Raw genomic sequence first — 17,271 nt, 5'->3', positions numbered from 1 at the left:
AAGCGTATGGCTCATTGCGGGACTGCCTGCTTTCAGTGATTTAATCAATTCATCAGCCCTAGGAGTGGCTTACGGGAAGGATTAAAGCACTTCTGGAGGAAACATGGAAACATGGACTAGCAGGCAGCAGAAAGCCTGTTGGCTCATTACTAGGCTGCCTGCGTTCAGTGATTTAATCAATCCGTTTGCCATAGGAGTGGCTTGCAGGGAAGGATTAAAGCACTTGTGTACCTACTCTTGGGAACGTTCAGTTCACACCCGTTGCAGCAAAGTGGCGATCAATGCGTTTCTTGAAGGAGTTGATGGTCTCGGCGCTAACCACTTCTGCAGGAAGGCTGTTCCAGTGGCGAACAACTCTATTTGAGAAATAACTCCTGCCGATGTCGGTATTGCATCGCTTTGCTTAAATTGTTTTTCCGTTGTTTCTTGTTCTCAGGTTAGTTTGTAGCGTGAAGAGTTTGGAGTGATCAACGTTGCTGAGCTTGTTCAGGTACTTAAAGACTTGTATCATGTCTCCCCGCAGTCGTCTCTTTTCCAACGTGAAGAGGTTGAGTCGCTCGAGTCGTTCTTCATAGGGTTTCGTCCTCAGTGATGGTATCATCTTCGTGGCGCGGCGCTGTACTCTCTCAAGTAATTCAATGTCTTTCCTGTAATTAGGAGACCAGAATTGCACGGCGTATTACAGGTGGGGCCTTACCAGTGAATTATACAAGGATAACATAACTCCCGGCGTCTTGTATTCGAAGTTCCTCGATATGAACCCAAGCATTGTATTGACTTTCTTACAGGCGGACTTGCAGTGTTTTGTTTGTTTCAAGTCACTGCTGATGGTGACCCCGAGGTCTCTTTCCTCTTGCACAACATGTAGTGGTTCGCCACCCATGTGGTATGTGTGGTTGCTGTTTCTGGATCCGATATGCATTACTTTACATTTGGTAGTGTTGAAGGACATCTGCCATTTTTCTGACCACCGAGTGATCTGGTCCAGGTCTCTCTGGATAATTTCGCAGTCTGCCGTCGTGAGGGCCTTCCCACCCACCTTTGTGTCGTCGGCAAATTTTGAAAGATTGGATTTTAATCCTAGTTTTAGGTCGTTCATGTATATGATGAAAAGTATGGGTCCCAGCACTGACCCCTGTGGCACTCCACTTGTGACCGGGAGCCACACGGAGGCCTGTCCGTTGAGTACAACTCGTTGTTTTCTTTCAGTGAGCCAGTCTTTGATCCACGCTGTCAGATCGTCGCCTAATCCCGCCGACTTAAGTTTCTTGAGGAGTCTTTCATGTGGCACTTTGTCAAAGGCTTTCTGAAAGTCTAGATATATAACATCACTGGGGATATGATTATCCCAGTTTTCATAGATACCTTGGAAGAAGTCCAATAAATTGGTTAAGCATGAGCGCTTGTTCCTGAAACCGTGCTGCGCATCGGAAATGATGTTGTCTTCAAGGAACCTAACGAGTTTGTCTCTGATGATCTTCTCGAGGATTTTTCCCGCCACTGAGGTCAAGCTGATTGGTCTGTAGTTTAGGGCCACACTTTTGTCTCCCTTTTTGTAGATCGGTGTTACGTTCGCTTGTTTCCAGTCTTTCGGGACTTTGTTTTGTTGTAGTGACTGATTGTAGATGGCGGTGAGTGGCTTGAGGATTTGCTGCTTGAGTTCCTTGAGCAGCCTGGGTGACAAGTCGTCGGGTCCGGTAGACTTGTTTGTCTCGAGTTTGTCTAGGTACTTTTTCACATCCCGTTCGTCGATTGTACCAATTTCTAGGGGAGTGATTCCCATCGGTGGGGAAGGGCTCTCGGGTACGGACTGGGTATTCTCGACCGTGAACACAGACGCGAAGCTCCTGTTTAGGATTTCGACCATTTGTCTACTGTCCTGTGTTAGTACGTCACTTTCATCTTTTAGGGGACCGATATTGCTTTTTGTCTTCTTTTTGGTTCTTATATACGTGAAGAACTTTTTCGGGTTGGACTTGCCTTCGCGTGCAATTTGCTTTTCATAGTCGCATTTACTCTGGCGAATGAGTGTTCTGCAAGCTCTGAGGCTTTGATGGTACTGTTCGCGTGCCTCGTCAGTGCTGTTTTCCTTTAGCAAGTTGTATTTTCTCTTCTTCAAATTAATCGCCCGTCGAACTTGGGTAGTCATCCATGGTGTGCTTGTGGCATTATTTGTTCTCCTTGTCTTCATGGGAACAGTCGTTCTCTCTACCTCCAGGAGTTTGTTCTTAAAGCCGTTCCACGCGCCGTCCACCGGAGTGAGGTTCATGGGTTCCCAAGTTGTCTGGGTTAGCAGCTCACGAGCGAAGTTAAAATTGGCTTTTTTGTAGTCTGGAATCTTGGACATGTTTTCGGTGAGTTCATGGTCTGTTCTGATTTTAGGCGAATTAGGTGATGGTCGCAACCATCCAGTTATTCGCCGACTTGACATTCACGTGTGAGATCTGAATCACTCACGAGTACTAGGTCTAATAAGTTATTTTCCCTCGTCGGTTGGCTAACAATCTGAGTAAGAAAAGTGTCCTCTAACATTTCGAGCAGTCTGTTACCCTCCCGATCTCCAATCATCGTGGTCCAGTCAATGTTGGAACAGTTAAAGGAGAAGGAGGAGGAGGAGGAGGAGGAGGAGGAGGATAATGATAAGAAGAAGAGGATGAAGAGAAGATGAAGAGGGAGAGGAGGTGAATGGAAGGGGAAGGGGGTGGAGAATACCTTATGCACTGAGACGGACTTTGCCTTCCTGTACTTGTGGAAGAGGTGCTTCCCGATGAAGGTGAAAGGCGGGAGGGTCTTCCAGCAGGTCTTGACGGTGCAGGAGCCCGGCACGCCGTGGCACTTGCACTCCGTCCTGATCCCGCTCCGCACGGCCTGGGGGCAAGACGCGGGTTAGTGCTTCACGCCAACATGGGGACACGGCACCCCCTTGGCACCCCCGGAGCTGCACTCCCCCCTTCCCCCACCGCCCCATAGAAAAGGAAGTGTTATCCATTTCGCGATGATTGTAGTAATGAATAAAAATTATAGCAATAATAATAATAATAATAATAATAATAATAATAATAATAATAATAATAATAATAATAATACGTGTTATTATTATTATTATTATTATTATTATTATTATTATTATTATTATTATTATTATTATTATTATTTATTTATTTATTTTTTTTTTTTTACGTCGTTGCCTGTTGCGCCGGGGCCTGATGGTCGGCTTTCCTCCAGGTGGGGCCTGATGGTCGGCCCAGGCTTCCTCCAGGTGGGGCCTGATGGTCGGCCCAAGGCTTCCTCCAGGTGGGGCCTGATTGTAGGCCCATGGCTTCATCCAGGTGGGGCCTGATGGTCGGCCCAAGGCTTCCTCCAGGTGGGGCCTGATGGTCGGCCCAAGGCTTCCTCCAGGTGGGGCCTGATGGTCGGCCCAAGGCTTCCTCCAGGTGGGGCCTGATGGTCGGCCCAAGGCTTCCTCCCGGTGGGGCCTGATGGTCGGCCCAAGGCTTCTTCCAGGTGGGGCCTGATGGTCGGCCCAGCCCGTTCTGGCGCAGGCGAGTGTTTATAGTTGCGCCATCTTGCGTTGGCTCATGCTGCCCCCCGGAACTCGTTCTTGATTCGCTTGGACGGCTTCCTCTAGAGTCCGGGTTGATGGGTGGTCTTCAGGACAGCATGTGGGTAGTTTTAAGCCACTCGGCGGTGACTGAAAAATCCGAGTGGTAGCGTGGGGATTCGAACCCGCGTCGTCCATCACGCTGTGAATGTGGGCCCAGTACGCTACCAGCTCGGCCACCGCCTACCCTATTATTATTATTATTATTATTATTATTATTATTATTATTATTATTATTATTATTATTATTATTATTATTATTATTATTATTATTATTATTATTATTACTGTTATTATTATTATCATTATCTTTATTAGCAGGTGTTGTTATTGGTGGTGGTGGTGATGACGGTGATGGTTTTGCTGTCGCTGCTGTCCTTGCTTCTGCTACTCTTGTTATACTGATAGAGCAGCCATCAGGATGAAAGGCAGCTATACAATCGTTCTATTCATAAGCTTGTGCATACGCTATAGCTGCGCGTGGCTGCGGTGCTCATCTCTGTACCTTTGGCCTTTTGAGTCTGTGTTAAGTAAGAACCCAATACCCCGGGACACGGGCCAATGTGATATCCGGGATTGCCACAGTTTACCTTCCCCAGGTTTCCCCAGGTACCAATTTATCGACCAGCCCGGAAGGGAGGATGAACAGCTGGGTGAACTGCACGCCGACTGCCCGGGCCAGGATTCGAATCCAGGCCCGTGGATTCGTAGCCAGGCGCGCTGACCACTGCTCCACGGATGCGCATATTATTCTTAGCAGCAATATTAATATGCTCAAAAGGAAAAGTATTAAGAAAATAGTGCTAGAAGAGAGATAACTAAAGTACCTTTAGTAACAATTATTACACTTCTAACAGCCGCATGTGCAAAGGAAAAAATTGGAGAATAGTGGGAGCAGGGACAAGAATGCAAATTTTCTAGGCAAGAACAGTTTCTGGTGAGCATGCACGGAGCCGCCGCTGCCTTGTGGAGGCGGCGCCCCGGACACTAACCCTGCCTCCCGCCCGGTTGTTGTGCAGGTTCATGAGGGCGCGGCCGTCCCCCTCCACCTCGCGGGCGTCCAGGAACTTCTTCGCGAACCTGACCCCGAACCTGCAAGCGGCCGGGAGGAGGAAGGAACAAGGGGCCGATGAGTATGGGGCTGCGTGCGTAACTTGTTGAATCTGTCTCATTATTGTGAGTGTTGGTATATCAGTATTTGGGTGTCCTGTGTATGAAAGTACGCTGTTTGGTGTACATGCACACGTAAGCTTGCTTCATTCTGAATGCCCCGCGTTTATCATCTTTCATATATGTTGTACTGGGGCATGCATTGACAGTAAGTCTGTGATATATATGTCCAGGAGAATGAAGAGTTCAAACAGGACATTCTTAACATGCACCTCTCACCTAATGTCGGCGCTGCAGCCGCCCCATTTCCACCCGGAAGAACTGTACCGCCCTCGCCTGCGGTCGTCACAGCCAAAGGTGATGTTGCCACGGGAGCAGGCGGTCGTGACGCTGTGGGTGACTCCCGAGCTGGTCACCGCGTACGTGTAGGCGGCCTCGCGGCTCCCTGTGGATACCAGTGAGAGGATTGGTGAGGGAGAACAGGTGAGGGCCTTCAGAGGTGCACCATCGCTCACCGCACTGAACTGTTCCTATTTGTCAATAACTAACCTGACATCCATTAATATTTTTGTTTTTTAGAGGCATAGCTGTCATAATTCACAAGAGATTAATACACTAGGAACTTTCCTTTGTTGAGAAAAAAAATGTCAAGGAAGCCTTCAGCCATCCAGGTAACCACACCAAGAAGTCATTGTATATTCTTTTCCGTAGACCAACACAACTGAGTTACGACAAATCAGATCATGTTCGCTGTTACTTATTTATGAATTCCTGAAAAAACTAATTAACATCAAGACAATTATTTGATTCCAAGACATTCTTTGCGTGTAATGCGGCGTTCGGAAGAAGCGGGTGAAGGACTGCTGCCCCAGGCCACCGGTGCGGCAATAACCCAGCAATGCCACATTCAAGGGCGGCCTGTCTGCGTGTGTTTGCCTTTTTCGTCATAATCACCGGGCGGCCCCTCGATGGTGATGTCCCGAGGGCTGATGGCGGGAGCAGCAGCACTGAAGAGTTCTGTGGCGTTATGTTTAACGTCTTGCCTCCACGAGATTATATGCCGATACTGACCCACAGTTTGCTGCCTGCACTTCATGTCAGGCATGTATGGCGTCGCAGAATCACAGAAGTCATGTAAGGTATTCTTGTCACAGATTTCATGCGGATACTTGCTGATGGGCCGTTACAACGCCAGAAAACGGGCACACAGATAAAGAAACCCAACTGGTTCTGGCACCAGCGCTACGAGTGATTTAGATACAAAATTGCAGGGGACGCGTGGCTGGTGGGGGTGAGGCCGGCCATTAAGGGGGTGACTGGGCTTGCTGGGGAGGGGGAGGAGGCGGCCTACAGCATGATTGACGGGCGGCCACTTTTGATGCTCACCCGACTAGCTCCTTCAAGGCATGACATTTATTACTAATAAATTTTACTTTCGGTGCAATGATGGCCACGCTGACCACACACTGGCTCCCTCCCCTCCCCTCAGAGATGGGTGTGGCCAGCGCTGGCGGAAGTCGAGAGTGAACTCAGAAAGACCCAGTATTTATATATTTTGCATCTTACGAATGCTGTAAAAGTTGTCTGATAATGTGAAAACATACATGAACTTTAGCGTTCATAATTAATGTGTTCAGTTAATGTGCATCTGCCACTGAAAGAGGAGCTGCGCCCCCAGCACAAACTACGCCACCGGGCGGATGGCAGGGCGGGTGTTTTCTTGTCCCCGGCCATACAGGCTTCGTGATGCGACAAATGATCTGGTTCAGTCCGGGGCCCCATTCTGCCCTGCTCAACTCACTCCCCTTGGTTTTTGTAAGATCATGTCCGCGAGCAGTGAGCCTCATTGGTGGCTTTTGTGCCAGATTCCCTCCGTTAGAAAAGGATCATCCAGGAGAATGTACCGTAACTGATTGTTAAGACTGGAGGCACAAAAGACTTTCTTCATTGACTGTCCACAACGCTTTCACAACGAGGGGGTGCAGGCCAGTCCCTGAATAGTGAACATGTCACGCAGTAAATCGGTCTGCAGATCATCTTCGAGAGGAGTTTTTAGCAAGTTGAAAGTTACATGAACACGGACACGTAGCTGGTAAACACTCATAAGAATCCTGCTCATCTTGTAGGAAGGCTTACGAGAAGAGTGCTGTTCGGTGAAGAAATATGGCAAGCTGACCATGTCCTGGGGGGATCTTACCAGGCTAATGGACCTTTGAATTGGGTTTTAGAGAACAAAAATGACAATCGGTACAAAACGAGGATTACATGCTATTACGTAAACAAATAGAGCTGAGGGCAAAGAAGGAGATAAGTAGGGGGAACAGGGGCTCAGGCAGGGAGCAGTGAAAGAGACGTGAAAAGGAACGGTGCGCACGTGTTGAGGGGACGAATCAACCCTTGTGGGGCGCTGTGTGCTCACCCTTGCCCGGCGGCGGGAGAATAATGGGGACACGGTCGCTGAGAGCCTCTGGGAGCGGGGATGGCCTGCTGATATGTCGCAAGGGTTAATCCCATGCTCAAGTGCGGAGAAAGGTTACATATACCTTCCCCTCCACGACAGCTTAATGGTCAGGGATGCAATGCAGTACGTGCAGCTCGGGCTACTTTAAGAGGTTCATCTGGAGTTTTAGAAGCCCAGAAACATGAATGACTATATCGTCTTACTCTTATATTATGATTATTACATATGATCCTGAGCGACAGAAGTACAAGTAACATCCTGACGAGTGAGAACGTAACGTAATAATAATACATTGATATCCTACTATAACACTGCTCGGTCACCTACCAGTGATCGCGACCTCGCGATATATAAAAATCTAAATAGCAGTCTAGTTACCATGAACATACATAGTGGGAGTTTGTCAAGCAGACTCCCTATGATACAATTACATTAAAACACTGGCTATGTAAGAACAGATGTGGAGTTATAATATAAATAGGGAGAGGGAAACCACAACGTGTGTGACATGAAACATAAGAAACCTCTCAAAAGATAAATATAAGGACACATGTATAAGAAACTATCAACTGGCATAGTTACAGACAATGAAACGTTCATCTAGCTCCTAAAAAAAAAATACAGTAGTGAAACACAGTACAATGTTAAGTATAGGAGCAGCCAGGTTTCTGTCCCCTGACTTGTCTGAGAAAAGGAAAAACTACCTTGCCAGTGGCCTCCCTGCATCCAGTCGCCGTGTCTGCACAACCAAATAATCGTGCAGGACAGAGTTTCTCCTAATAAGGTAGCACATGACGACGAGACTGACGAACATCAGAAACATTGGTACAAAAAATCCAGGGTACAGGTAGGGGAGATGCAAATAATCAGGCAGCGTTTCCTCCAGGGTTTCCGCAAACTCTGTTTTGTTTGCGAAAGACAATGAATTAAGGGAATTAGTCACATACGAGATGCTGGAGAAGTGAATGTCATCGAGAGACCGTAGAGGAAACACTCGATGGGAAATATTGGCCGTGAAAACCAGACGGATCCGGGACGGGTACGTTGTTATGTTAGTGGAGCGGATATAGCATGCTTCCGCTATGGCATAGTGACCAGTAACCCGTTGATAAGTGGTACCCTCCGGGCAGATGACCGATACATAGAATGACTGAGGGAAATAAAAATAATGCAGACCCTGAAAGTTCTTATGGAAAACAGGCGTTGGTGTTAGCTGCTTGTAGGGGCACAGGGAAAGAGCGTCAGACGCGTTCACGCGGGTGAGGGCGATCTCGCATACCCCTCCCCGAACTGGAAGGAAGGCAAAGAGAGACGCAGAGCAATAGAATCGCCCGAAGACCGTCTCCTTGCAATACTGCAAGAGTGAGTAGCTACCCGTTGAATACAGAGCGAAATCCTTCGCGATTAGAACAAGAGACGGGGACGTGTCCAGGGCCAACACACTGTCCTTTGCTGAAAAAGGGAACGGGACAATTTCGTGTGCCTCAAACACGTCCGCCGTCTGAAATGGAACATGAATGATTATGGCATCAGGGGTGAGGCTGGACTCAATCAAGGGGTAAAAATATTGACTCATGTCCGGGGTGAATAAAGGCGTCAGGCTATAATTTTGATACCCGATCTGGACAGTCGTTCTCAAATCGTGTAGAGGGAACAAGGCAGGGGTGACTCTACCGTGCGCTGCATCAACCATGTTGCTAATAACCTGCTGATTAGCCGTTGCGACGGAGTTAATGACGTTTTCCAATACATGCCCGTTACAAACGAGGGTGTTACTGTCACGGTGCTCGCTTCCATCTTTGTGTTAGTAAGTGCCATACAAGCTGCATAATATCAATCAATGTCTGAAATGTGTAGTTTAGAAAAGCATGGATGAAACCTCGCCAGCCATTATTAACTGACCCACAAGAACGATGTGGCCGAACGCGCTGCTGCTGGTAGACGCCAGGGAACAGTTCCACCGATGATGCTGGAACTGCCGCTGGCACTCTCGCAGGCCCGCCCTCGCACCTTCACTGATGGCCACCATGGCGTCAGGCGCCCGCGTACAGATGCGGCTCTGGCGGGCCGTGAGGCCGGGCACCCGCGAGCACAGCAGGTGGGCGCCCAGGACCCCCGCTGACGACACCGTCCTGGGGGAAAGGAAAGATGGGGTGAGGGGGAGGCAGATTAAGTATACGTTAGTGTAGGGACGACCTGCAATGCATCATGATGTGAAGCGCCACCACATACGAACTTACGCCACACGACTCTACGCACTATGTCATTGTCCGAACCTTTTCAAACCATGTATGGGCTACCATGTACTTCCCCAGACCAGCCTTGCGTCCCGATACACCCATGACAAAAACGAGTATGCAGACACTGACATTACTCGTCATCGTCTGGCGCATTGCTAGAAACTCACCATTATGGCGAAGATTGAGGGATACATCATACACGCACGTTGCATAACTAAGTCGGTTTCATTCTTTAGCCTGTTCAAAAGTAAGGGATGGACTACACTGCATACTATTTGTGCTGCTTCTCGAGAAAAATAGTAAACACTATTGTTTTCTTAAAAAAAATATCTCAGCTTTAAAGGTCTACAAAGCTACGTGTGCCAGTCTTTCCTCTCCAGGGCCCGGGGTGGCCCAGGCTCATTGGGGTCGCATGGAGAGGCTGCGGTGCCCAATCATGGGTATTCGGATGCCGGACAGATGACCGCCCCGAGGCTGCCGGCGAGTGGAGGGTTGGACTTAATGACCAAGGAAATTTGCCCTATACTTAGCGGCCGTGAAGCTCTTTGATTGCCGGGGGTGTTGCGCCGTCCCTGCGTGTATCGCCGAGGGAGGAGGGAATCTCCGCCACGATTAGCATAACAGAGGAGTCGGTCAAGTGTAAACGCGCCACCTCAGCTGTCTGCTAGCGGCGGTGTACTCGTGTTTTGTATTGCTTTCTGGGGCCGAGTTCCTACAATACTTTTGTTCCCTTTTTTGCTCCGTAAACTTAAATCCTTTTTTGCTCCGTAAACTTAAATCCTTTTTTGCTCCGTAAACTTAAATCCTCTTTCGTTCCTTAAATCCTTTTTTGCTCCGTAAACTTAAATCCTTTTTTGCTCCGTAAACTTAAATCCTTTTTTGCTCCGTAAACTTAAATCCTCTTTCGTTCCTTAAATCCTTTTTTGCTCCGTAAACTTAAATCCTTTTTTGCTCCGTAAACTTAAATCCTCTTTCGTTCCTTAAATCCTTTTTTGCTCCGTAAACTTAAATCCTTTTTTGCTCCGTAAACTTAAATCCTATTTCGTTCATTAAATCCTTTTTTGTTCCGTAAACTTAAATCCTCTTTCGTTCCTTAAATCCTTTTTTGCTCCGTAAACTTAAATCCTCTTTCGTTCCTTAAATCCTTTTTTGCTCCGTAAACTTAAATCCTTTTTTGCTCCGTAAACTTAAATCCCCTTCACCCCAGAGAAGCCTCGCCCGTGCCAACACGCCACACCAGACGCCTGGGTGCTAGATTGTCATTTATATACTTTGTTGTTGTCGTTGTTGTTGTTGTTGTTTTCCCTTTATTGATGTTGTGTTTCTGTGTGATCCTTTTCCTTTTCTTCTGTATTATTCCGTCTCCGGTGTTATTTTTCTTTATTCCCCGCGTGACAGTGTGGTGTAGGGTATCTACATCGCCTTTCCTTAATGCGGTATCCTGCTACAGCTGAGTCTCCTTCACCCCAGAGAAGGCTTACCCGTACCAGCATACCACACCAAAGTCCTAAATCCAAGTTGTTATTTTGCTAATGTTGTGTTTTGTATCTGATTTTTTTTTCCTGGTTTTCCTTTTCTGCATTATCCTGTCTCCGGTGTTGTTTTTCTTCATGTGTCGTGTGACAGTGTTGTGTAGAGTATCTACATCGCCTCCTCCTGGTGCCGTATCTTGCTACAGCCGAGTCTCCTTCACCCCAGAGAAGGCTCTCCCGCACCAATACACGGCACCAAGGGCCTTCATGCTGGATTTTTGTACGTGTTTTCGTTATATTTTTTTCGTTTTTCTCATGGCGTGCTACCGTCATATCTATTTCCTGGAATTCCGTTCCAGTGTTATCCTATTTCTGATGTTTCTTTAGTTTATTCTCCTTATTTTCGGTGTTTTTCACCTGTAATATCCCTTTGGTGGAGTTGTTCAGAAATCGCCCTTTCTTGGTGCTGTGTGCTGATACGAATGAGTCTCCTTCACCCCAGAAAAGACCCGCCCATACCAACACACAGCACCAAAAGCACTCCCTTCCCCACGCCCCTGAACACTCAGGATCTCCGGCACCGCCATGGACGCCCCGAGGGAGCCAAGACGCCCTGCCGGAACCCCTCAGCCCTGCGGCGCTCGCCAGGGAGGCCTTGGGCTCCCCGACGCTCCCAAGCACCGCCGAGGCTGGGGAGGGCGAGAACTTCAGACGACTGCAGGACAACTCCAGACGGGAATATTAAATTAATCGTAAACACCGCGACGGCGCAAAGGCTGCGTTTGTCGAGTCTGGGATGACAGAAGCCGGCCGAGTGTTTTGGCGCGGCATGCGTTTCCCTTTTTGCTTCTGATTTCCCTCATTGTTTATTGAGAGAGAGAGCATTTTAATAGATATAATGCTTCGTAATGCTTTAGTTAGTTGATATTGTTGTCATTACCAACATCTATCTATCTATCTACTACCCCACCCTTCACCCCCCACACACACTCATTGTGTGTATTTAGTGTGTGTGTGTGTGTGTGTGTGTGTGTGTGTGTGTGTGTGTTTTCTCTCTCTCTCTCTCTCTCTCTCTCTCTCTCTCTCTCTCTCTCTCTCTCTCTGATTACGTGTGACCTTGCTAGGCCTAATGGTACTGAAGACATCTGGATCAGTGTACATTGTAGAAAATTACCCTCAGCGTCTCAACAAACCTTTGACTATATACACGAGACCTTGAGATTATGTGCCTGAAGAGCAAAAGTTTTTATTTGCTCGGTGCCTTAAATGATGCTTTACTATATACCTACCAGCAACAAACTAGGTACCATAATATGTATAAATAAATTACACCAGATTATTGACACCCGTGTCACCCCTCAGTCAGCCACACTTCTAGACATCATTGTTACTAACAAACATGACGCAATAATACACAAAGACATAATACCAAACACTATATCAGACCGTGACCTTATAACAGCAACGGTTAAAATTACCAAACCTAAACGCAAGCCGGGAATGATAACTTTTCGTCATCTCGGGGCTCACAGCAAAGACCTGTCCTGTGATGGCTTAATAGGCGCTGCTCCCGCCCTAAAGGAAATTTCCTCTACAGACAACGTAGACATCCAGGTACACTCCCTCACGTCTGTACTCTCAAACTGCCTGGAACAATGCGCTCCTTTTGTCACCAAAGAAATAAATGAGCCTTTTGGCTCCTGGATAAACGACGAAATTCGCTCAGCTATGTCAACACGAAACACCCTTCAAGCGCGCCTGAGACAAAATCGTAATAATGCTGAGTTACTAGAGCAATATAAACACCGACGCAATAGAGTAAAGTCACTGCTGCGTTATGCTGAACAATCATATTGCCGAGAAAAATATACGACGGTAGAGGCAATTCAGCGGCCACATGGAAAATAATACAAGACATCAACCCAGCAAAAAAGAAACTAATAACAATAACTTCAAAACGAACGTGAAATGCCGGATAAATCCACTGTTCTGTTTGTTAACGTGGGGGAACGCGCCTTCCTAACAATGCAAAACAATCTCAATATTACAAATCAAAACCGTATTATACCCCAACAAGATGTAAACCACACTCATCTTTTCAGGGCCGGCCCAGCAGACATGAACACAGTCATATTAACTATTAAACACCTAAAGAACACTAACTCAGCGGTTCAGATGGGATTACACTTCGGTACATCCAAGATTCCCTACCCGTTACGATCACATACATTACTACAATCATCAACACATCGATTGTTACTGGAAAATTCCCTACCATGTGGAAACACGCGACCGTCATACCTATCTATAAAAACAGAGACTGGGGGAACGTAAACAATTATCGGTCAATATCACTGTTACCCATTCTCTCAGAGATATCAGAGAAAACTGTAGTCCAACAGATGACCACCTTCCTAGAGTCCAAGAAGCTTCTCTCTAACACTCAACACGGCTTCAGACCTAAACTTTCAACAGAGACCGCCCTTACCACGGTTACAAATAACATGCAGAAATATGGATGAGAAGAAACTATTGCTTATAACGTTGTGCGACCTATCAAAAGCCTTCAATAGCATAAAACACGATATCTTAATATAAACTGCTCAAGGTCAAAAAGTGAAGGTCAATAGTACCACGTCTACGACTGCACCAATACAATACGGAGCTCCTCAGGGATCAATATTAGGGGCAATTCTTTTCATCATTTTTGTCAAAGACCTCGCTGAAACGATGCATAGACGCGCGATGGTACAGTACGCAGACGACACGCAGCCCGAGAACACTGACACAAATAATACGCTGCCTGACCCCATCATGGCGGCACAAGAGACCTTCACACTGGCCAGGGAGTACTATAATAAAAACGGTCTATTGCTGAATACTAATAAAACACAGTGTGGACGTGGTCAAGCATTAAACAAACTCCCCAAAACACCACTCTCATCTTTGGCAACACTCCCATCACTCCTAGCAAACATATCAAGAATCTTGGCGTTTATATGGACTCCCACTTGACGTTTAACATACATATAAACGAAATCCACAAGAAAGACATTGCAACTCTACTATTTACAAACAGAATTAAAGCTAAATTTGATAATATAATACATAAAAAAGGAATTCCCTTCCTCTAAGTATCATTCATTATTGCCTACCAGTGTACGGCACTACAAATAACTACAGAACTTTGCGGCAAAGATATGAATTGGGGGAGCGAGGAGGTGTGACCACGCCACCTCTTTTATTACACAACTGAACTGGCTCAAAATGGACCAGAAGACCATTTTGGTGTTGCTGCAACCGTGTATAAAACAAAATGTGCGATATATCCAGAGTGGATCCTGCAGCTGCCCTCCACGGCTGGGGCGACACAGAGTAGGTACACAACAAGACAGCAGGACAACCTACATGTTACCCACACCAACACACACTGCGGGACACGTTCGCTCCCAGTCCAAGGCCCCAGGCTATGGAACGCTCTCCCACACCATGTAGCACAATCTTATACCAAACATGTGTTTAGAAAAAGACTAAAAAACTAAAGTAAAGATTAGACAGAGCAAATACTCTCTCTCTCTCTCTCTCTCTCTCTCTCTCTCTCTCTCTCTCTCTCTCTCTCTCTCTCTCTCTCTCTCTCTCTCTCTCTCTCTCTCTCTCTCTCTCTCTCTCTCTCTCTCTCTCGTACACACTCAATAATATAAACTTGATTAAATAATGTGAAAAAAAATGGAGATAAAATCAGAAAATTAGATAGATACTCAGCTTCCTCCTCATCCGCCTCCTCCTCCATTACGGAAAAAAAAAACAAGGCGGAGGAGGCAACTAAAGAGGAGGAAGAGGAGGAGGAGGAGGAGGAGGAGGAGGAGGAGGAGGTAAACGAGGTAACCGTCAGTTCAAGGAGATGAGGGGATGGAGAGGAGGAGGAGGAGGAGGAGGAGGAGGTAAACGAGGTAGCCGTCAGTTCAAGGAGATGAGGTGATGGATAGGAGGAGGAGGAGGAGGAGGAGGAGGAGGTAAACGAGGTAGCCGTCAGTTCAAGGAGATGAGGTGATGGATAGGAGGAGGAGGAGGAGGAGGAGGAGGAGGAGGAGGAGGAGGTAAACGAGGTAGCCGTCAGTTCAAGGAGATGAGGTGATGGAGAGGAGGAGGAGGAGGAGGAGGAGGAGGAGGAGGAGGTAAACGAGGTAGCCGTCAGTTCAAGGAGATGAGGTGATGGAGAGGAGGAGGAGGAGGAGGAGGTAAACGAGGTAGCCGTCAGTTCAAGGAGATGAGGTGATGGAGAGGAGGAGGAGGAGGAGGAGGAGGAGGTAAACGAGGTAGCCGTCAGTTCAAGGAGATGAGGTGATGGAGAGGAGGAGGAGGAGGAGGAGGAGGAGGACCACGAGGTAGCCGTCAGTTCAAGGAGATGAGGTGATGGAGAGGAGGAGGAGGAGGAGGAGGAGGTAAACGAGGTAGCCGTCAGTTCAAGGAGATGAGGTGATGGAGAGGAGGAGGAGGAGGTAAACGAGGTAGCCGTCAATTCAAGGATATGAGGTGATGGAGAGGAGGAGGAGGAGGCAAACGAGGTAGCCGTCAGTTCAAGGAGATGAGGTGATGGAGAGGAGGAGGAGGAGGAGGAGGAGGAGGAGGTAAACGAGGTAGCCGTCAGTTCAAGGAGATGAGGTGATGGAGAGGAGGAGGAGGAGGAGGAGGAGGTAAACGAGGTAGCCGTCAGTTCAAGGAGATGAGGTGATGGAGAGGAGGAGGAGGAGGAGGTAAACGAGGTAGCCGTCAGTTCAAGGAGATGAGGTGATAGAGGAGGAGGAGGAGGAGGAGGAGGAGGTAACGAGGTAGCCGTCAGTTCAAGGAGATGAGGTGATGGAGAGGAGGAGGAGGAGGAGGAGGAGGAGGAGGTAAACGAGGTAGCCGTCAGTTCAAGGAGATGAGGTGATGGAGTGGAGGAGGAGGAGGAGGAGGAGGTAAACGAGGTAGCCGTCAGTTCAAGGAGATGAGGGGATGGATAGGAGGAGGAGGAGGAGGAGGTAAACGAGGTAGCCGTCAGTTCAAGGAGATGAGGGGATGGAGAGGAGGAGGAGGAGGAGGAGGAGGAGGTAAACGAGGTAGCCGTCAGTTCAAGGAGATGAGGTGATGGAGAGGAGGAGGAGGAGGAGGAGGTAAACGAGGTAGCCGTCAGTTCAAGGAGATGAGGGATGGATGGAGGTGGAGGAGGAGGAGGAGGAGGAGGTAAACGAGGTAGCCGTCAGTTCAAGGAGATGAGGGGATGGATAGGAGGAGGAGGAGGAGGAGGAGGTAAACGAGGTAGCCGTCAGTTCAAGGAGATGAGGTGATGGAGAGGAGGAGGAGGAGGAGGAGGAGGTAAACGAGGTAGCCGTCAGTTCAAGGAGATGAGGTGATGGAGAGGAGGAGGAGGAGGAGGTAAGGCAGAGGTTGTTTACAGTGTCATTAGCGCCTCTGACGGATGGCGGCGACCCCTCCCTTCACCTCCACCTCCACTCCATCTCCACTCCCTAAAGAAGATCTAGAAATAATCCACCTCCACCTCCAGTCCTCCTCACCACGTACATTCGCTGGTAAGGGACAGAGGAAGGACAAGATAACATTTTTTAAAGCAAGGCGGGGAAGCAGCTCAAGGGCAAAATAAATAGAAACGTTACATTTGGATATTACCGGGAACGTTTACCCAGTCACAGCAAACGTTTATCCAATAGGAGCAAACGTTTATCCAGTAATTAGGCGGTGGCGGAAGTGGTAGCGTGCTGGGCCCACATTCACCACGTGATGGACGACACGAGTTCGAATCCCCACGCTACCACCTCGGATTTTTCAGTCACCGCCGAGTGGCTTAAAAAAACTACCCACATGCTGTCCTGAAGACCACCCATCACCCCGGACGCAATAGGCGGAGACGTAAAAAAAATGCACCCCCTGTCGCGTTTGGAAAGTTATACTCTTTTTATTATTATGAGAAAGATCACTAAGGAGAAATGTGAAAAATAATATATGTAGTTGCCCTAACATGCTGCTCCGCTCCCCCCCCCAAAAAAAAAAAATCCACACACACACACACACACACACACACACTGACAGATACACTAGTTTTCGTTCGTCGCCTCGCCAAGTGTTCGCCGCACGCCGGTTACGAACAAACTTGTTAAGTTATCTCATGCCAGGAATACGGGGCACGGGGCGGGGCGGGGCGGGGCGGGGGAGGTGCGTCCCCGTGGCGGCCCCTCGACCACCACAACACATGATAACAAACGACAAAAATGAACGAGCACCGGGAGAGGCGGGAGGAAAGGAGCGGGAACGTCAGGCCCGGCACCCTCCTCGCCGCCGCCCGCCGCGTGTCACCCCTAAGATGGCCTCGCCCCCGACTGCCTTCACGGA

General features: G+C 48.1%; 1 protein-coding gene across 1 annotated transcript in view; it reads right to left on the bottom strand.

Annotated features, from left to right (window-relative positions):
- The window catches only part of LOC126992177 (protein Wnt-7b-like), a 13,887-nt gene extending 2,416 nt beyond the window's left edge, over positions 1-11,471 (bottom strand). Inside the window, exons 1-5 of the mRNA XM_050850838.1 lie at positions 11,438-11,471; positions 9,075-9,368; positions 4,991-5,156; positions 4,594-4,693; positions 2,713-2,868 (exon numbers count right to left, since the gene is read on the bottom strand). Of these exons, the coding sequence (XP_050706795.1) occupies positions 2,713-2,868; positions 4,594-4,693; positions 4,991-5,156; positions 9,075-9,368; positions 11,438-11,471 (750 nt within the window). The remainder of the gene's footprint in view (positions 1-2,712; positions 2,869-4,593; positions 4,694-4,990; positions 5,157-9,074; positions 9,369-11,437) is intronic.
- Positions 11,472-17,271: the final 5,800 nt, after the last annotated feature.

Source organism: Eriocheir sinensis, unplaced genomic scaffold (assembly GCF_024679095.1).
Source record: "Eriocheir sinensis breed Jianghai 21 unplaced genomic scaffold, ASM2467909v1 Scaffold411, whole genome shotgun sequence".
In the NCBI taxonomy this organism is placed as follows: domain Eukaryota; kingdom Metazoa; phylum Arthropoda; class Malacostraca; order Decapoda; family Varunidae; genus Eriocheir; species Eriocheir sinensis.
Note: the sequence above shows the minus strand (reverse complement) of the source record. Positions and strands in the feature narration are given on the sequence as shown.